This window comes from Mobula hypostoma, chromosome 22 (genome assembly GCF_963921235.1).
Source record: "Mobula hypostoma chromosome 22, sMobHyp1.1, whole genome shotgun sequence".
In the NCBI taxonomy this organism is placed as follows: Eukaryota; Metazoa; Chordata; class Chondrichthyes; order Myliobatiformes; family Myliobatidae; genus Mobula; species Mobula hypostoma.
Genome location: NC_086118.1, coordinates 48,860,211 through 48,881,712, shown reverse-complemented (window position 1 = coordinate 48,881,712; position 21,502 = coordinate 48,860,211). Strand labels below are relative to the sequence as shown.

Here is a 21,502-nt window from a genome sequence, read left to right as displayed (position 1 = left end):
TTATGTCGACGAGCGATTGCAGTGAGCAGTATATCACACAGCATGCACAGAAACCTGGGTATAGGTGGGCGAGACATCCCAATCTCATGGATTTGACAGGACCAAAGTCCTATACATCCTGGGTATACAAGGCCTGAGAAAGGTGGGTTTCCTCGCTGTGGAGTCCAGTGGCTGTTAGCGAGGTGCTAATGAGCCATTTCTAGAGATGCCTAGTAAAAAGGGGTTTCGTTGTCGGGGCTCGTCCAGGATTGAATTCATTGAACGCGGTGTGATTACCCTAAAAATTGATTAAGTGGGTTTGTGTTTAAGCCTGTGTTAAACCATTGTCCTGGAAAATGAAATACATGCTTATGGATGCTGTAGGGATTGAATATTGGTACGATTCAAAGGGATTGCCCGTTACTAATACTTGTGTTCCGAACGGGGTGGATATCCACAGCCCAGATGAGTTGTTGATTAGGGTTTTAAGTACTGTTAAAGAATTAGGAAAAGTGACGATCATGGAGCAACAGTTTGACAAAACAAAGAGCAAAGATTTTATTTTAGTTCAGGCTAGCGCTGACATACTGGGAGTGGATCTTCCTGGTACCATTGGAGTACCCGGAGAGGAGGGGCCATGGGCCGTCCATGGAAGAAGGATGTATAGGCGAGGATACCAAATTGGAGGCGGAGTTTCCCATAGCTGAGGGCAGAGACTTTAAAGAGAAGTTGCTCTTGTTTCTGCAGAGTGAGGCGAAGGAGTGATCTGATGTGGAAGTTCTAATGAGTCGTCCAGCAAGGGGTGAAAAGTCTGAGTTGGTATCAGCCCTTACGACCCCGGTGGATAAATAGCAGAAGTGCACAGGCAGAGGGTCAAAGTTACCGTTGGCTGAAAACGATACTCAGAGTAAAGCCCGCCCCCGATGGGGAGGAGGAATACGAGACTTGACCTCTCAGATGTTGGATGAGTGACAGTGCTCTGATAATGCGAAAGGACAGTGACTGGTAGAAAGTCTACAAGGTCTGGCTGCTGAAGTAGTGAGGTCCTTAAAGACAGAGAGCCTGTTTGCTACTTCTGCGGGCTACATGCAAGTGGTAGAAAGCGTTTTTGGCCCGATGGGAAGCCCAATGGAGCTAATGATAGGGTTTAGAAGCTTGTTTCAGGAGAAAGGGGAGAAACTCCCTGCCTATATTTTTCTGCTCGAGAGAGAGCTGAGCTGCTTGCAGTATAAAGGAGCCATTCAACTGGCTGAGGTAAATCAATTAAGGATGGGAAAATGGAGAAGGGTGCACAGTCACAGGACATGATCACCAAGCCTCCGAATCTCCCATAAGATGTGCCGTCTCCCTCGTTTGGTGAGCTGCTCAGAGAAGTAAAGAGAGGAGAAAAACACAGTGGAGGAGAGGGAGGCTTCTGTCAGCAAGGTACACTCCTCGGTAGCAGCCCCTGTTGCTGAAGTAACCCTGATGTCCCTCAGGCGGGGTTGTTACAGGAGTTCATCACAGATTGTAGAGCTGAGGTATCACCAAACATGACAAAGCCAGTAGGGAGTCAGACCCACTGATGGGACGAACTAATAAGCAGAGGGTTGCTATTTAATGGGGTGCCTGGAAAAGGGGAGCGAGCGGTATTGTCTGTTACAACTGTGGTGAGGAGTGTGACGGATGGAAAACCTTTGGAAAGTGAGCCCACAGTTACTTAAACAGAAGGGGAAGTCAGGAAATTTTGGAGAGACCCAGTGAGGGAACTGCTTGGCACCTCGGGGGGAGCATGTTTCAATCAATGTATCAAGGAAAACGCTAAACTGAAAAACTCTATTCCTGAAGATTTAGTGAGGCCAGTCTCCAGCGTATCCCTATGGATCGAGGATACTTATGTTATAGACATATTTGACACAGGTTCTCAGGTTACTCTGTCGTACAGATCACTCCACAACCGGGATTTGATGCATTTACCATTGACGCCACTCGGTGCCCTAAAGCTCTGAGGCCTTAGTACTGATGACGACCCGCATGATGGTTACTTGTCATTGAAACTGCAGTTTTCGGAGGCAGATACAGAAGTAACTGAGGTCCTTGATGCGTTAGTGTTGGTTTGTCCGGACCCGGTCAATAAGGATAAAGCTTCAATTCTTGAGGAACAAATACTTATATTATGAGGAGGCTATTGGCAGCCTGCAAGGAGGAAATCAGAGAGATCTTTCTTGAAACCTTGTCCATTCGCCCTGTGTTCAGAGATGTTTTTGAGGAAGTGTACGCCCATCGTAGGCTGGATGATGAGCATAAACGAGGAACTGTGTGGTATACCCAGTCCAAGCCCGTCGTATTACGACCTGGGGAAGTAGCTAGAGTGATGGGAAACCCCAAATTTCCCAGAATGCCTGATGCCGAGGCCCTCCTGGTGGATGGTCCGGAAGACCATGAGGAGGAGTCATGCTTACTTGCTGGGGTACGGGTGAGGCCTGACCTGCAGAAGCCGTTGGCTGTACAGGGGAAGAGGATGACAGAGATTATCAGGACTACCTCGGAGAAGGAGGTCACCCTCAGGCAGGGAATGCCAATGGCACACATTTTTCCAGTGACTGTAATGTATAGTTTTCCCGCGAGACAAGCAGGAGATAAATCGTCTCCTGGAAAGGGAAAGTTGTCAGCCAAGTCATTCAACTTTGGTGACTCCCTGGCACCTGGAGGTTGGGAAAGGAGACTGACGGGGAAGATGTTGAAGTTCGAAGATGTCTTTTCTACTGATGAGTTTGATGTGTGTTGTTCCAAGAGTATTTGCCACACCATCCGAGTGACGGAAGATACCCCTTTCAGAGAAAGGTCTCGGCAATTGGCACCCATCAAGATGGAGGACGTTTGGTAGCATGTGTGGAAGCTGAGATTATCACTGAGTTCAGGAGTCTCTATGTATCACCCATCGTGGTGGTGAGGAAGAAGAATGGGAAGGTACGAATGTGTGTTGACTATTTGACACTGAACCGATGTATGGTCCCTGACCAGTTCCGCAGATCGAAGATGCACTGGCCTGCCTGAGTGGAGTGAAGTAGTTCAGTGGACTGGACCTAAAGAGTGGATACTGTATTATCAGATACCCATGAGTGAGGCTGACAAGGAGAAGACAGAATTCATATGTGCACTTCAATTCTTTCAGTTTGAAAGGATGCCCCATGGCTTATCAGGAGCCCTGCTACTTTCCAACATGTCATGGAGAAAACTGTTGGGATATGAACGTGCTTGAGGTGCTGGTTTACCTGGATGATCTCATAGTGTTCAGGTCCACCTTGGAAGAGCACGAGGTGAGATACTGAAGGTATTAGGCTGCCTGAAAGCTGAAGGGTTAAAACTGTCACGGGACAAGTCCCAGTTCTGCAAGATGTCCGTCAACTATATTCTTCAGAACCTTTTGGAGCAAGATGGGATGCAAAATGTGAAGAGGCCTTTCAGTTGCTGAAGGAACTGCTGACGAAAGCGACTGTGTTGGCTTTTGCAAACTCCCAGTTGCCGTATGTATTGCAGACAGACGCCAGCCAAGTGGGCTTAGTGGACAGGCAGACTTGTGGCTGGACAATGAAGGGAGGCCTAGCTCTAAAGTAACTGGGAATGAAGCTGAGCTCAGCCAAGTGACGGAAGTTATGAGTGAGAAACAGGGGAGGCCTCTCCATGTAGACAGGAAAGATCCCAAGGAGTATCTTCAACTGAAGTGGTAGATGGGATAACCAGGTCTCAAAGAGTCAGGAAACTCCCAGATAGGCTAGTCCATGTCGCACTGGAGGAACAGAATGTTGTGCCTATCCCTCTCGTGCGGTATGTCACGACCATTTACGAATGAATTGGAGGTTCTGACATTATGAAATTCCTTTGCAAACTGTGTTATTAATGAGAGGTAGATAAATTTCAAGGTCATGAGGATATGATTATCTTTGATGGGGAAGGGGAAGAGTAAATGCATTGGCAAAGGTTTTATTGCTAATGTATTTCATATAATGGTCTTTCTGTAGAAGCAGACTGCTCTGCTGGCAGTGTTTGGGTTATGTTAAAGATAAGGGATGCTTAGGAATGTGTGTCACTCAATCAGGAGAGTGGAACTGGGAGCAGGTTTTTGTGACGAACACTGAGGTGCGTCGTGGTCTTTGTTGGGAGAGAAGGAAAGATGACGCTGGAGAGAACCTGCTATAGGATTCGATCCGGTGGGAAACGCAGTTCGATGGAACCCAAGGCGCAGATGTCTATGAGGATCGGTGAACAAGAAGATGATTTTATATCTGAAGCATATGTTCTTTAAAGGTTGGGGAAACCACAGATCAAGTTACTTCTTTGCAAATGATATCTGTTCAGTCTGCAAGTGACCCAGTGCTTTCTGTTCCCTGCCACTTCATTTCACTCCCACTCTGGCTCCCTCTGCCTTTGGTTTCCTGCACTGTCCACTGAAAGTTGACGCTTAGTTGTCGGAACAGTACCCTCTCTTTGGGCCAGGCACATTACTTGTAAATTCTTCAAACTCAACACCAAATTCAACAATTTCCATAACTTGCCACTCCAACCTTGTATCTCACAGTCCCAGCATTGCTTCCCCCCCCACCCCTCTTCTTTCTTCTGGCAACTTGATTTAAATCTTTCCCAGATGTGCTTATTCTTATTCAGACTCTGCCCACCACCTCTGCTCAACATTGTTACTTAAGTTTCTCGCCAAATCCCCTTCAAAAATGCTATTCCCTTTTCTCAGTTTCTTCAGCTGTGCATCATCTGTTCCCAAGATGCGGCTTTCCGTTCCACGACATCAGAAACGCCCCCCTTCTTTAAAGAACAGGTTTCCCTCCCTCCACTGTTGATGCTGCCCTCACCTGCATCTCCTCCATTCCTGTACATACATGCTCACCCCATCTTCCCGCTGCCTTAAGCGATAAGAGTTCCTCTTGTCCTTACCTATCAGCCCATCAGCCTCCGCATCCAACACATTATTCCACACAACTTCCGACATCTCCAGAGGGATCCTACCACTAAACATATCTTTATCCCCCCCCCCACCCCACCACCCTACTAATCTCACTCCTTGCACTTAACCTGCAAGCAGCCTAAGTGCTACACCTGATGATACACCTCCATTCAGGGAGTCCTTCCAGGTGAGGCAACACTTCACCTGAGTTCTGCTGGGGTTGGCGAATGTGGCCTCCCCTACGTTGGCGAGACCCGTCATAAATTGGGGGACTGCTTCATCGAACACCGCCGCACCATCTGCCTAAAGCAGAACTTCCCAGTGACCAAATATTTTTATTTCAATTCCGTGGCTCCTCTTGTGGCAAAATGAGGTCCCCCTCAGGGTGGAGGAGCTCTGAGTAGCCTCCAACCTGATGGCATGAATATCTATTTCTCCTTCTGATAAATAAATTCCACCCCCTCCTCTACTCCCCACTCTGATCTTTTACCTCTTCTTACCTTCCTATTACTTCCCCTGGGTCCCCTCCTCTTTCCCTTTCTCCTATGGATCACTCTCCTCTCCAATCAGATTCCCTCTTCTCCAACTCTTCACCTTTTACACCCACCTAATTTCACTTATCACCTTCCAGCTATCCTCCTTTCCCTCCCCCCACCTTTTTATTCTGGCTTCTTCCCCCTTCTTTCTCAGTCCTGAAGCAGCGTCTCAGCCTAGTATGTCAATGCTGCCTGACCTGCTGAGTTCTTTCGGATTCCAGCATCTTCAAAATTACTCGTGTTGATGTTACTCTTGCCTCTTTTCCATTCTATCACAGATTTTCCCTCTTTGAAAATGATATTGTTTCCAGTACAACCCGATAATGTCTCACTTTCAAAGAGTTTGGCAAAATTGAATACTGTATAATCTTTATTTCAGATTACATTCAGATTCAGTTGAATCTTACAGCAAGTAAACTTAAAGCAAAGATTGAAAAATCTAGTAAATCTTGTAAAGAAAAAGCATTTGTAAAATCACTTTCATTATAGAAGCCATTTTTAAGCAGTTGCTTTGATAGGCAGAAAGGCACTACAATGTCTGTCTGACATTTTAAAATAAAATAAAACTTTATAATTATAGAGGTTGATCAAAAATATATTGGACACTGAGATAAGTAATAAATGGATGCATTTTTAACATAATTTGTAATTTATATTTTTAAGCAGAAGTAAACTATTAATGCTGTAGCTCTTCAAATTTATCTTGTAAACTTTAATTGTTCCTGTTTGAAAGCTACAGCTGCTTTCCAGGTCTCCACACCCTGTGACATCAAAATTGCTTCTGGGAAGCTCTCTTCAAGTTCTGGCAGATTATCCACTTCCTTCACTTCCATAAATAATCCCAGCGACATTTTCAAGCTGAAAATATAATAAGTTATCATGATTGTGTTCTTACACATTTCAAGTTGGTTTCAACTAAGAAGCAGTAGCTCCTGCCTTCGCCTCTTCAATTATAAAGCCATCAACATCATTTCAAACTTTTGGTACTCATGTAGTGTAGATCACAGGTATTCAGATTGTTTTATAATTGAGGAGCCACTGCTTCTTATTAAGACAAATGCTTTTAAAAGACCATTGACAGAGCAAGACAAGTTGTTTCATTTTAGCACAGGTATTCCTCAATTTATAAATGTTTTGTTATAATGCTATTGTGGTAGGATATTGATTTGTAATGTTTTCTTATTACCTTCACCTATAGTGTATTCCCTGTAGCACCTACTCCCTTTGCCATTTTGACTTCACTCCTGCTTGTTCTCAAGATTCATCAGAAGTTATTCCTGTGCTTCCTTCATAATGCCCTAGCTATTGAGGATAGGACCTCATTTAACAAATCAAGGCAAGTTTCAAATTTTATTACTCTTGTTAACTATATCAGTACTGGTTAAAAAAAAAAAGGCGAACATTTGGTGGATATCAGCTGTCTGTTATATCTTGGAACAATGCAACTCAGATCAAACAATTCTTAACAAAATAAAATACAAATAAATGTTTGCATTATAGGGACTCCTTAATTTCATTAGGCAGAATTCACCCAGACCGTTAAGGATTAAGTTCGCCATGTATGTTACGTGTTATGTTGTACGTTATTACATTTTGGGGGTGGGGATTTTTCTTATATATAGTTGCTTATATACTGTGTGTGTGTATATATATATATATACACACACACACACCACACATACGTACATATACACACACACACAGATACATACATATGATGCTGCCATTTGTTGGCTGTTTCAATAAAGTGTACATTGGAAGTAATTGCACTTGTGTTGAATCTTGTTGACACTCCTACACTGGTGACCCTGATTCTGGAGTGATTTTGCTCATTTTATAATCATGACTTGCAAGCTCCCTGAATTCTAGCAGGAACACGCTGTCATTTGGTTCGCTCAGGCAGAGGTCCAGTTCGCAAAGTGGGGAATCTTGCAAGATGACACGAAATATTATGTTGTCACAGCGTTAGACAGCTCGTGACCATAGTGATGAGCGTCCTACAGCACCCCCCCCCCACCCCCCGGAAGTCGGTAGGTACAAGACCCTTAAGCGACTCCTTTTAGAGACTTTCGAACTTTCTGAACCTGAACGTGCCCGTCGACTCCTCTCACTGCCCAGCTTGGGTAACTCCAAGCCTTCAGAGTTGATGGACCACATGCTAACCCTCCTTGGTGGACATCAGCCTTACTTCATCTTCAGAGAACTTTTCCTGCAACACCTACCAGGCGAGGTGCGGTAGGCTCTGGTTGGCTCTCCGCTCAAAGAATTTTGGGCTCTAGTGGGAGAGGATGACAAGGTGTTTTCTGTCACCAGGAGGGCCTATGCAACATGTGGCTGGCCGACTTCACCACCACCTGAACTTGAGACAATCGCCTTGGCTCAACGATGGTCTCCTATCCTGTTTTTCTACCTTGCAAGGCTTGGACCATGAGCTAAGAAGTGTCACCATTACCCTCCCTGTGGGTTCAAGGAGTCAGGAAACAGAATGGCCAGTGCCCGTTAGCTCCTATGAGCATTGGCATGTCAGGCAGTTTGTTGTTCGTTACAAATGTTTTTGTCGATACTCCTACAGCATCCAAAATATTTCCTCTGGAAGAGCACTACACATGATGAAGGTTGGATATGGGTTATAAAGGAGAGTATTGAAAGCAGTTAAACACATTGTTGAAAGGTCAGAATGAACAGCATTTGTTCTTTTCCAGGAAAAAGTAATATCATTATGGTATGGCTTGAAAGGCCATGAGGGGTTATAGATGTTTTGAAAGTGCTGATAACCTTGAAAGTCAGTCATGGCTGGTCTGAATGCTTAAAGAAATGTGCAGACCTGAATGATATTTGTATTGTGGAGGAAGACAACAAGTATGGACACCATTCTTCAAAAACATAATTAGACAATATGATAATTATGTAACTAACTGAGATCAAAAGCTATAGGAGCAAAATTAGGCCATTTAGCCCACTGAGCCTGCTCCAACATTTCATCATGGCTGATCCAATTTTCCTCAGTCCCAATCTCCCGCTTTCTCCCCATATCCCTCTATGCATGTCCTGATCATCAAGAATCTATCAACCTCTGCCTTGAATATACATAAAGAATTGGCCTCCACAGCTGATGTGCAAAGAATTCTACAGTTTCACCACTCTCTGGCTAAAGAAATTCCTCATCTCTATTCTAAGAGGGCGTTCCTCTATTTTGAGGCTATGTTTTAGACTCTCCCACCATAGGAAACATCCTTCCCAAATCCACTCTATCAAGGCCTGTCACCATTCGATAGGTTTCAATGAGGTTACCCTTTATTCTTCTGAATTCCAGTGAATAAAGACCCAGAGCCATCAAACACTCTTCATATGACAAGGCATTTAATTCTGGAATCATTTTCATGAACCTCCTTTGAACCCTCTCTAATTTCAAAAAATCCTTTCTGAGCTAAGAGGCCCAAACTGCTCACAATACTCCAAGTGAGGCCTCACCAGTGCTTTATAAAATTTCAACATTACATCCTTGCTTTTATATTCTAGTCCCCTTGAAATGAATGCCTCCTCATCATAGTCCAGGAAGCTACTCAAGGTCAGTTAGGGATGGACATTAAACATTTGCCGAGTCAGCTACACCTCCATCCAATGAAGGATTGGAGGTGGAAGATCATAGCACTGCAGAGGTTACAGAGAGGCAAGACTATGCACTAAAAACTAACCCAATGATGTGCTGTATTTAATTTTATTTTCACTTAGAGATAAAGTATGGTACCAGGCCCTACAGTTCAATGAGCCGGTGCAGCCCAGTTACATCCATATGATACATTAATACTCTAACCCAACATCCATATGATGCATTAATACTCTAACCCAACATCCATATGATGCATTAATATTCTAACCCAAATGTTTTTAGAATGTGGGAGGAAACTGGAGCATCCAGAGGAAACTCATGTAGTATATACTCCTTACAGACAGTGGCAGAATTGAAACTGGGTCACTGGCGCTGCAATAATGTTACATATATGCAAGCTTATGTTTTATAACAAGTGTTCCTACCTCCAAGTTGGGTTGAAGGTTTCTGATGATTGAACATTTTTACATCTGAGAGTCAGCAGCTCATGTAATTCCAGTATAAAAGGATCTACTCTTGTTTGGATGAAGAAGGCACGTAATTGTTTCTTTTCTTCCTCATTAAGGGGTTTTGTATATTCATGATTAATCCCTGAGAAAGGATCCTGAAAACACATACATTAAAAAAAAATGAAGAATATAGTTTAGTTGGGATTATTTTTTACTCTGGACTCAGGAAAGGTATTGTCCTCTGGGGAATCAATCCTTTACTGCTCGTTACGACTACGAACCCTATTATATCATTCATTTTCAGAATATGAACTGCAGCGTTCATATTTAATCATTCAACATTGATATTGGTATAAACTGACTCTGGCCCTCAGCACTGCAAATAGTCAAATGATGAATTACCTGTTGACAAATTTACACTTATTATGATTGTCAACCTTGTAGCAGAGGATCAGGAAATGACAGTGTGAAAGCCCTTGTATATCCCCTTTCCTATCTAAAGAAATTCCTGTCCATCACGCTATTCTTTAACTATCACTGAAGACAGCTTGCTTCCTTCACAACTGAAGAGTGCAACACTTTGGAGATCAATGTTATCCAAAACCATAATCAAAATTTATTCAAAAAAATTGAGGTGTTTCCTGAACCTTAGAATCTGGATTTTTGATTGTAATCACACTCAAGTCCTCTTATTTATCTGTAATAATTGTGTAAATATTCTTATGTGTATTTGTTCACAAATTATTATCTTGTACTTTATCCTGTAACCATTTATTTAACTATTAACCTTTGCTGGGAATATGATTGACATTTAGTTCTCCCAGTTTTTAGCTTAATTACAGGGCCATTAAGAAGCATGCCTTCAGGCACTGTCTAACTTTGCCCTCCGTGAAGAGATACTCAAAACCGCTTCTCTGGAGTTCCAGACTGTGGACATGCTGAAACTGTGAATCAAGAGATGGGAAGTAAGTAGATTAATATATTGTCTGTTTTCAGGCATTTTGCTCTTTAGCGCTTACACAACATTGTTTCAACAACTCAATCAGCAATCAACTAAAAACAAATACATTTCAAGGCCAGATTTTTCAGTGAGCTAAGGCATTAACCAAATTGAATCTAAAAGGCTGTGTGATCTCTAGGGTGTGGGCATCTCCTTTTCAAACACCAACTGTTATCTGCTGTCAGTGCTGTCCTTGCTGCACAACAATATTGTTGCTAGTTTGACGAAGCAGCCAATCACAATGAAGAACTCCTATAGATTGGAGACAGAAAGTAACCAATGCGCTCACTATTTTTCCTGACCTCACAGAAAGTGAAATTGAACTTGGGTCATAAACATGAGCTTCAGACGAAAGTCAGAATCATAGGCTTAAAATATTTTTAAAAACTGCATCATATTCTGAGATATCTATCAGAGGCATTTACTATTACTGTAGAAAATAGCTTCCTAGGACACGAGGTCCTGCTAGCACAGTAACATTTTCATCGTATTTTGAAACAGAAATATAGACAGCTGGTATTTACACAATTCACACAACAGCACTTGGAAAAGTTGCAAAAAATAACTTGCAGAGAAGCAGGAAATCAATAAAATCAACTTTTAACTTATGCTACTTAATATGCACTTTAATTTTAAAGGCCATCATTATATTAACATTCCCAAACAGGATAAAAATCTGCAGATACCAGAAATCCAAGCAATAGATACAAAATGCTGGAACAACTCAGCAGGCCAGGCAGCATCAATGGAAAAGAGTAAACAGTTGACGTTTCGGGTTGGGACCCTTCATCAGGATGGATGAAGGGTCTCGCCCTGAAATGCCAACTGTTTACTCTTTTCCATAGGAGCTAGCTTGCCAGCTGAGTTCCTCCAGCATTTTGTGTCTGTTGATAATATTAATGTTGGCTGTTTCACCATTTCAGGTGTGAAATCTGGGTCTTAATTAAGGTGGAAGAATAATTAAATATCCACAGCCATTTAGAATTATGTAAATACACTGATACATTGATAAGTGAGCTACAAAAATGCCCAGGAAGGCCAGAACCATCCAGCAGACAATTTAAAAAAGAAGCTCATGTATTGAATTTAACATTCATCCATTCTATTCACCTACAGCAAGCTAACTTCTAAAACATCAGCCACGATCTACATCCTCTTTCAACAAAGCTAACTGATTAACAAACATATATTAAAACTATTTGCAAATTGTTGCCTAAATAGTAAAACCACGTAGAATCTCGATGCCTGTTAAACTCTCACAGCATCTCATTTCACTTCCTTGTTGCCAATCGTTGGACGCTAACGTGTGAAAATATAAGAATTTTCAATTCAGGTCCTGATGGAAAACAAGCGCAGGAGGTATAACATTCAGATCACTAGTTTTTTGGTGAGCAGGAAAAGGGTAATAAATATCACCTATGCTACAAAAGCCACACACGCTAATTTGAGCTAATCCATTCATACCCTATTCAAATGAAGTGAACATTCTGATTTTCTTGCAGAAAGGAGCTGCCAGAGCGCTTGGATGTGCTTCAAGTTGCATCGTCTCAATGTCTAGAACAAAATAACAGAAAAACATAACATGTACAAAAATATTTAATTCTGTTCACCATACAATCCAAGTATTTCACATGAATATTTTTAAACAACACAAGTCATTAAACTTGAGCATGCCTGCTTCACTAACATGAAGTGCGAATGGTGTGTCATTTAGAAACACAAGCACATTGGGTCCCACAGGAATTCTGCATTTTACAGGGTGTTATTCTCAATGTTGTTCTCAGGAAGAGTAGAAAAGGGATTTTGCTAGATGATTAGCAGTCTCAGAGGCAAATCCACTGAGCTGTTCTCTTTGTGGCCATATAGTATCATTGGCTGGGTAGGAGCACTCACTTGTAATGTAGGGAATATCTTAACTCCAAAACCAAATTCAGAAACAAAACTTTTGGCACCTGTTATTGAAATTTCTAGCTATCCAGCTGATGTTGAAAATTTTACTGGAACGAAAACTTTAACTCCGTTCAGAAATTATAATGTACTATCACTGCTAGATTTAACGGGTTTAAAATTTTTGATTTATGTAGAACCTCATCACTTACCAATTTAATGCACCATTATAATACTGAAGACAAGTGTCTGTGTTAAACATCCCCAGCTTAAATTAGGTTAGGGGTTCATAACCTTTTTTATGCCATGGACCCCTACTATTAACTGAGGGGTCTCTTGACTGCAGGTTGGAAAATCCTGAATTAGATGAATTATCAGCTCATCATATTTTGCTGGTGTTGGATGGGCATCTCAATTTTAACCTGGACATTACAAAGAATCATAAAGTCATTGAGTTATACAGCATGGAAAGGATTTTTGAGCTCCGACCAGCGACCAATCAGGACATCAGAAGTTTGGGAGGAGGTGATTTCACTCTGGTCCACAGACCGATTAGAACAAGGCAGCAGCGGAGCATGGCAGCTTATTCGAGCTATGACCAGTGACCAATCAGCATTTGGGATTGATTAGCAAGTGCAAATTAAAGGAATGCAGGGCAAGCGCAGCGGCCACAGTCGGAGGGACAGAGTTAGAGTGGGGAAGCTTTAGCTCTTCACTAGTGGGGAGGCTTCAGTCAGAGAAGGCAGAAAAAAGAACGAAAAGCTCTGAGTAAAGCAACACACACAAAAAGTGGTGGAGGAACTCAGCAGGCCAGGCAACATCTATGGAAGAGTACAGTTGGTCGGGTCTCTGGCACTAAGTCTGCCTCTGTGACTCAGAAGGAAAGGGAGGAGAAGAGGTGAGGCGTGCTGATAGGGGATTCATTAGTTAGGGGAATGGGCAGAATGTTCTGTGGTCGAGAATGAGATTGTCCGATGGTATGTTGCCTCCCGGGTGCCAGGGTATGGGACATCTCGGATCGAGTCATCAGCATTCTTAAGTGGGAGATTGTCCATGTAGGGACCGATGATATGGGGAGGACAAGTGACAAGGTTCTGCATAGGGAGTTCAGGGAGTTAGGTGCTAAGGTAAAGGGCAGGAATTCCATGGATTGTGATCTCAGGATTGCCACCCGTGCCACATGTTAGTGAGGCCAGAACTAGGAAGATTATACAGTTTAACACAAGGCTCAGGAGTTGGTGTAGGAGGGAGGACATAAGATTTTCCGATCATTGTGCTTTCTTCCAGGGATGGTTTACACCTGAACTGGAGGGGGACTAATATCCCAGTGTTAATGCTGCACAGTGGGGTTTAAACTACAGCTGCAGGGTGATGGGAACCAGAGTGCCAGAACAGTTAGTGGAAAGGTTGTGGAGAGAGATGCTGGTAAGACCTCAGACAAAGTCAAAAAATGCTGAGCATGATGCGACATGTTGAGCTGTGTATATTTCAATGCAAGAAGAATTGTAGGATAGGTGGATGAGCTCAAGGCACAGATCAACACCTGGAATTATGACGTTGTAGCTATTAGTGAGACTTGGTTGCAGGAGGGGCAGGACTGGCAACTCAATATTCTGGGGTTTTGTTGTTTTAGACATGACAAAGAGAGGGGGATTAAAGGAAGAGGGGTGGAGCTACTAGTCAGGGAAAATGTCACAGCAGTGCTCCGTCAGGACAGACTGGAGAACTTGACTAGTGAGGCATTGTGGGTGGAACTGAGAAATAAGAAAGGTATAACCACGTTAATGGGGCAGTATTACAGACCACCCAACAGTCCTAGGGATTTAGAGGAACAAATATATTAAAAGATCACAATTTGCTGCAAGGAACATGAAGTTGTTATAGCAAGTGATTTTAATTTTCCACACATAGACTGGGAATCCCATACTTTAAAAGGACTAGATGGGATAGAGTTTGTATTCAAGAAAACTTCCTTCATCAGTATGTAAAGTCCCAATGAGAGAGCATGCAATAATGGATCTGCTATTAGGGAATGAGACGGGGTAGGTGACAGAAGTTTGTGTAGGGGAATACTTTGCATCCCGTGACCACAATGCCATGAGTTTCAAAGTGAATATGCAAAAAGATAGGTCTGGTCCATGGGCTGAGATTCTAAATTGGAGAAAGGCCAATCTTGATGGTATTAGCAATGATCTAGCAAGCGTAGATTGGGACAGGCTGTTCTCTGGCAAAAGTGTACTTGGTAACTGGAAGGCCTTCAAAAATGAAATTTTGAGAATACAAAGCTTGTAAATGCCTGTCAGAATAAAAGCTACAGATAACAAGTTTAGGGAACCTTGGTTAAGAAACAAAAAGGAGGTGCATAGCAGGTATAGGCAAGCAGGAACAAATGACGTGCTTATGGAGTGTAAGAAATGCAAGTGAACACTTAAAAAGAAACCTGGAAGGCCAACAGAAGGCATGAAGTTGCTCTACCAGACAAGATGAAGGGGTATCCTAAGGGATTCTACAGATCTGTTAAGAGCAAAAGGATCGCAAGGGACAAAATTGGTCTTCTGGAAGGTTAGAAAGGTAATCCACGTGTGGAGCCAAAGCAGACGGGGGAGATCTTAAATGAATTATTTGCATCTGTATTTACTCAGGAGACAGAGAAGTTAGGCAAAGTGGCATCAACTTCCTGGACCCTGTACAGATTGCACAGGATGTGGTGTTTGCTACCCTGAGGCAAATCAGGGTGGATAAATCCCCGGGGCCTGACAAAGTTTTCCCTTGGACCCAACTGGAGACGGGTGCAGAAATTTCCTGGTCCTGGCAGAGATATTTAAGTCACCCTTCGTGACACGGGAGGTACCAAAGGATTGGAGGATAGCCAATGTTCTTCTGCTGTTTAAAAAAGGTCTAGACATAAACCAGGAAATTATCCGGTGAGTCTGACATTAGTTGTAGAAAAGTTAATGGAAGGTATACTAAGGGACTGGATATAAAAGTATTTGAATACACATAGACAGATTAAGGATAGTCAGCATTGATTCGTGCATGGTAGGTCATGTTTAACAAATCTTAAAAGAGGTTTTTAAGGAAATTCCCAGGAAAGTGGATGAAGGCAAGACAGTGGATGTTGTCTATGTGGAGTTTAGTCGGACATTTGACAAGGTCCTGCATGGGAGGCTGCTCAAGAAGGTTCAGTCATTCGGCATTCAGGATGAGGTAGTAAATTGGCTTTGTGGGAGAAGCCACAGAGTGGTAGTAAAGGGTTGCCTCTGACTGGAGGCATGTGACTTACGGTCCGCCGGGATTGGTTCTGGGTCTTTTGTTGTTTGTCGTTTATATCAATGATCTGGATGATAATGTGGTTGACTTGATCTGCAAATTTGCAGAGGACACCAAGATTGGGGGTGTAGTGGACAGACAGGAAAACTGTTATGGCTTGCAGAGGATCTGCATCAGCTGGAAGAATGGGCTGTAAAATGGCAGATGGAACTTAATGCAGACAAGTGCAAAGTTTTGCACTTCGGTAGGACCAATCAGGGTAGGCCTTACGCAGAGAACGTTAGGGCACTGAGGAATGTGGTAAAAAAAAGGGATCTGGGAATACAGGTCTATAGTTTATTGAAAGTTACATCAAAGGAAGACAGGGTTGTAAAGAAAGCTTTTGGCACAATGGCTTTCACAAATCAATATATTGAATACAGGGGACCGGATGTTATGTTGAAGTTGTATAGGATGTTGGTGAGGCCTAATTTGGAGTATCGTGTGCAGTTTTGGTCACATACCTATAGGAAAGATATGTGTGTTGGCACGTGGCCAAGTGGTTAAGGCGTTTGCCTAGTGATCTGAAGGTGAGGCAGCGTGTGTGTCCTTGAGCAAGGCACTTAACTACACATTGCTCTGCGACGACATCGGTGCCAAGCTGTATGGGTCCTAATGCCCTTCCCTTGGATAACATCGGTGGTGTGGAGAGGGGGGACTTGCAGCATGGGCAACTGCTGGTCTTCCATACAACCTTACCCAGGCCTGCGCCCTGGAAACCTTCCAAGGCACAAATCCATGGTCTCACGAGACTAACAGATGCCTATATATAGGAAAGATGTAAACAAGATTGAAAGAGTACAGAGAAAATTTACAAAGGTGTTGCCGGGTGTGGAGGACCTGACTTATAAGGAAAGATTGAATAGGTTAGGACTGTATTCTTTAGAAAATTCAGAGAAGATTTGTTAGAGGTATACTAAATTATGAGGTGTATAATTAAATTATGAGGGTGAATGCAATCAGGCTTTTTCCACTGAGGTTGAGTGGCTCTACACCAGAGGAACATAAGGGGAAACTTCTTATCACTCAGGGGGTCATGAGAGTGTGGAATGAGCTACCAGCACAAATGGTGCATGCAAGCTCGATTTCAACATTTCACAGAAGTTTGAATTGATACATGGATAGTTGGGGTATGGTGGGCTATGGGCTATGGTCCCCGGGCAGGTCGATGGGAGTAGGCATTTTAAATGGTTTTGGCATGGTCTAGATTGGCTGAAGAGCCTGTTTCTGTGCTGTACTTCTTTATGACTCTATGATCCTATTGTTTCCCTATCCACCTGAAATCTGAAGTTGCCTGAATGGACAATATCTTTTTGTCAGCATCTCTGTGCTGTCAAGGAACTAAGTCATTGTTCACTGTTGATCTGAAAAAACCTCAACTTAAAACCATACTTATATATAGGCATCCGTTAGTCTCGTGAGACCATGGATTTGCGCCTTGGAAGGCTTCCAAGGCGCAGGCCTGGGCAAGGTTGTATGGAAGACCGGCAGTTGCCCATGCTGCAAGTCTCCCCTCTCCACAACACCGATATTGTTCAAGAGAAGGGCATTAGGATCAATACAGCTTGGCAATGGTGTCGTTGCAGAGCAATGTGTGGTTAAGTGCCTTACTCAAGGACACAACACGCTGCCTCAGCCAAGGCTCGAACTAGCGACCTTCAGATCACTAGACGAATGCCTTAACCACTTGGCCACGCGCCCATAAAACCATACTAGTCCCTCAGTATTACACTGACCAATATGCTTAAATGCTGCACTTGCCTCATGGAGCAGGACTTGCACTTAAAGTCTGAGCCAAAAAAGAAAAATTCTATAAATGGAGACAGATTGACAATTCACCAGGAACCATTGAGAATCCATGTGGATATGTGCATTTTTGTGCACATCATTTTTATCTTGAAACTTCCCTTGTAGAATTCATACATACATTAGAATACTTTACAATGGGTTCAATTGCAAAATATCACTATCAGATTGATGCTGCAATTTATTATATAAACAGGATAAATTATATACTCACTTCCATTACATGAGGTGCTATTTGTGCTTCCATCTGCAATACTTCCTTCAAATAGACAACCAGTTCTAGATCAGGATCCCCACCTGACATGGCCAAAAATCCTGAAGAGACTTCCACAGCAGTGAATGCTTCACATACCTCATTGTATGACTGTAGCTCAACACTTATGGCATTAATAACAGAGGCTGAGAGTGATTCCTGGGAGAGAAAAAAAAAATCACTAATGTTCTTTGCCGTTATGACTGTTTGGTTTCTTTCCCTCCAACTTATTTACTTTTCTGTAAATAACATTACCTTTCTCCTTGCACCATCATCATACTGTCATTAAGTAACCTATTCTTTTCCCCTTCACTTCCTCTCCCCAGGCTCTGCATTTGCTTATTAACAATCACCTAGTTCTAAAGCAACATTATTGGCCTGAAATCAGACTCCTCCAGAAGAACAAATGCAAAATAACCTTTGAAATATATTATGAAATAACAAAATGGGTACCTGAGCAATTCTGTTCTTTATATCTTTAAAAATGATTTCATAATTTCTGTCTTGTCTGCAAATCAGAGTAGGTATTCCCTGAAAAATGATGAGGAATGTCCAGTTAGAGCACCACACTGATACGTTTCACAAGTTCCATTATTATGGAATTGTTTCTAACAGTTAATGCTAGTTTGTGCGGATTTATTTATAAAATTAAATACCAAGAATCACTCTCATTTATGGTGACTTACTTTTATGCTAATAAGTGGCTTTCCCTTTAAGAATCTGTTAGTCAGTTGTTGTTCCATTCTCTTGAAGTCATGCTCAGTCACAATTTCTTTTCCCTTTTCCATTGAGTATTGGCAGTTGGATGAAAAGAGAGGAATCAGATCTTTTCCAATTTCATATCTGATTACGTGCAAGTCTGATACATCCTGGGGAGTGACCACGTATCTAGAAAGGTCATAAAATTTTCAGATAGAGAAACGCAAAATTAAAAATTACGCTTATGTTTGACTTGTAGTTAGGTGTTTGCAGTGTATTTTACCTGTGTTATACACTTGCAATACAAAGCAACTTTGAAGTTACATTAAATTTTAATTCAGTGAGCCACAATGTAGAGTTACAATTTTTGCAACATGTGTCATTGCAACCTTCCATGGTATTTAAATTTTCAGCAGCTAATGCCAAATTGAACATTACCCTTTCTTTTGTAGAAAGCTGAAGTCACAGCCATATGAGAAACATTCATAATAATCTTGAACTTTAACAGTTTTGTTTTCCACAAAGTATATGGATTGTCCTGAGTAATTTCAGCAACTTTTGTTTTCATTTCAGATTTTTTGTCTCTGCCACTGTTACAAAATAGTATTAATTTTGACAATTTGAACACCATGACATTGAAAAGCCCTGACAGAATTCATTATATTTCCCTTCCGGTAAGTGTTAGATGCTTTCAAATGAACAGGCAAATAAACATCGAATCTTCTTCTTTCCCTTAGGTTTAGGTTTAAGACCACATGACAAAGGAGCAGAATTAGGCCATTCAGCCCATCAAGTTTGCTCTGCCATTCCATCATGGCTGATCCCAGAGCCCACTCAACCCCATACACCTGCCTTCTCACCATATCCTTTGATGCCCTGACCAATCAGGAAATGATCAACCTCTGCCTTAAATATGCCCACGGACTTGACCTCCACTGCAGTCTGTGGCAAAGCATTCCAAAGTTCACTACTCTCTGGCTAAAAAAATTACTCCTTAACTCAGTTCTAAAAAGTCACCCCTCAACTTTGAGGCTGTGCCCTCTAGTTCTGGATAATCCCAGTATAGGAAACAGCCTCTCCAAATCCACCCTGTCTAATCCTTTCAACATTCCAGAGGTTTCAATGAGATCCCCTTGCATTCTTCTAAATTCCAGTGAATACAGGCCCAAAGCTGCCAAATGCTCCTCATATGTTAACCTCTTCATTCCTGGAATCATCCTCGTGAACTTTCTCTGGACTCTCTCCAATGACAACACATAATTTCTGAGATATGGGGCCCAAACTGTTGATAATACCCCAAGTGCCTGACTAGTGTCTTATAAAGGTTCAGCAATATCTCCTTGATTTTATATTCTATTCCCCTTGAAATAAATGCAACCAACCAGGAAAGGCCCCTTTTATTCCCACTCACTGCCTCCTGCCTGTCAACCATTCCTCTATCAATTCCAGTACCTTTCCTGTAACGCCATAGGATTGTATCTTGTTAACAACCTCATGAGTGGCACCTTCTCAAATGCCTTCTAAAAATCAAAATAAATGACTTCCACTGCCTTTCCTTTGTCCACCCTGCATGTTACTTCCTCAAGGAACTCTTTAACAGATTTGTCAGGCAAGATTTCCCTCTTCATAAACCATGCTGACTTTGACTCATTTTATCATTAGTCTCCAAGTACCCCGAAACTTCATCCTTAATAATAGACTCCAACACATTCCCAACCACTGAGGTTAGGCTAACTGATTCATAATTTCCTTTCTTTTGCCTTCCTCCCTTCTTAAAGAGTCGGGTGACATTTGCAATCTTCCAGTCCTCCGGGACCATGCTAGAATCAAGTGATTCTAGAAATATCATGACCAATGCATCCATTATCTATTCAGCAACCTCTCCCAGGACTCGGGGGTGTAGTCCATCTGGTGTAGGTGACTTATTCACCTTAAGACCTTTGAGTTTGCCTCGCACTTTTTCCTTTGTAATAGCGATAGCATTCAGTCTTTCTCCCTGACACTCACAGACCTCTGGCGCACTGCTGGTGTCTTCCACGGTGAAGACAGATGCAAAGTACCCATTAAGTTCATCTGCCATTTCTTTATTCCCCATTACTACCTTACCAGCATCATTTTCCAGTGGTCCAATATCAACTCTCACCTCCCTTGTACTCTTTAAATAACTGAAAAATCTATTTGGTATTGTGCTTTATATTATTGGCTAGTTTGCCCTCATATTTCACCTTTTCCCTTCTTATAGCTTTTTTAGTTGCCTTTTGTTGGATTTTAAAAGCTTTCCAATCACCCAACTTCCCATTCACTTTTGCTACCTTATATACCCTTTCCTTGGCTTTTATGCAGTCTTGAACTGTCCCTATCAGCCACTATTGCCTACCCCTGCCATTTGAGAACAACTTTTTTCTGTGGGACATATCCATCCTGTGCCTTGTAAACTATCCCCAGAAACTTCAGCTATCTCTGCTCTGCCATCATCACCACCAGTATCCCCCTCCAATGCACCTGGGCAAGCACCTCTCTCCTGCCTCTGTAATTCCCTTTAATCCATTGCAATACTGATACATGTGGCTTATGCTTCTCCCTCTTAAATTGCAGTACGAATTCAATCATATATGATCACTGCCTCCTTAACATTAAGCTTCCTAATAAGATCTGGGTTATTACACAGCACCCAATCTAAGAAAGCCTTTCCCCGCGTAGCCTCAAGCACAAGCTGCTCAAAAAATCCATCTCATAGGCATTCAACAAATTCCCTCTCCTGTGATCCAACACCAACCTGATTTTCCAATCCCTTTGCATATTGACGTTCCCCATTTCAACTGTGTCATTAGCCTTTTTACATGCCTTTTCCAGCTCCCTTCATGATCTCAACCCCACATCTTGGCTACTATTTGGAGGCCTATATATGATTCCCATATGGTTTCTTTATTACCCCCGTAGCTTCTTAACTCCACCCACAAAGAGTCGACAATCTCTGACCCTATGTCACTTCTTTCTAAAGATGTAATTCCATCTCTTACCAAAAAAACCACGCCACT

General features: G+C 42.3%; 1 protein-coding gene across 1 annotated transcript in view; it reads right to left on the bottom strand.

The window, feature by feature from the left end:
• Positions 1-5,799: 5,799 nt before the first annotated feature.
• Positions 5,800-21,502, bottom strand: part of rnf213a (ring finger protein 213a) — a 211,417-nt gene continuing 195,714 nt past the window's right edge. The window contains exons 62-67 of the mRNA XM_063030522.1: positions 18,452-18,653; positions 18,219-18,296; positions 17,727-17,924; positions 11,975-12,064; positions 9,487-9,665; positions 5,800-6,309 (exon numbers count right to left, since the gene is read on the bottom strand). Coding sequence (XP_062886592.1) covers positions 6,150-6,309; positions 9,487-9,665; positions 11,975-12,064; positions 17,727-17,924; positions 18,219-18,296; positions 18,452-18,653 — 907 coding nt within the window. The 3' untranslated portion in view covers positions 5,800-6,149. The remainder of the gene's footprint in view (positions 6,310-9,486; positions 9,666-11,974; positions 12,065-17,726; positions 17,925-18,218; positions 18,297-18,451; positions 18,654-21,502) is intronic.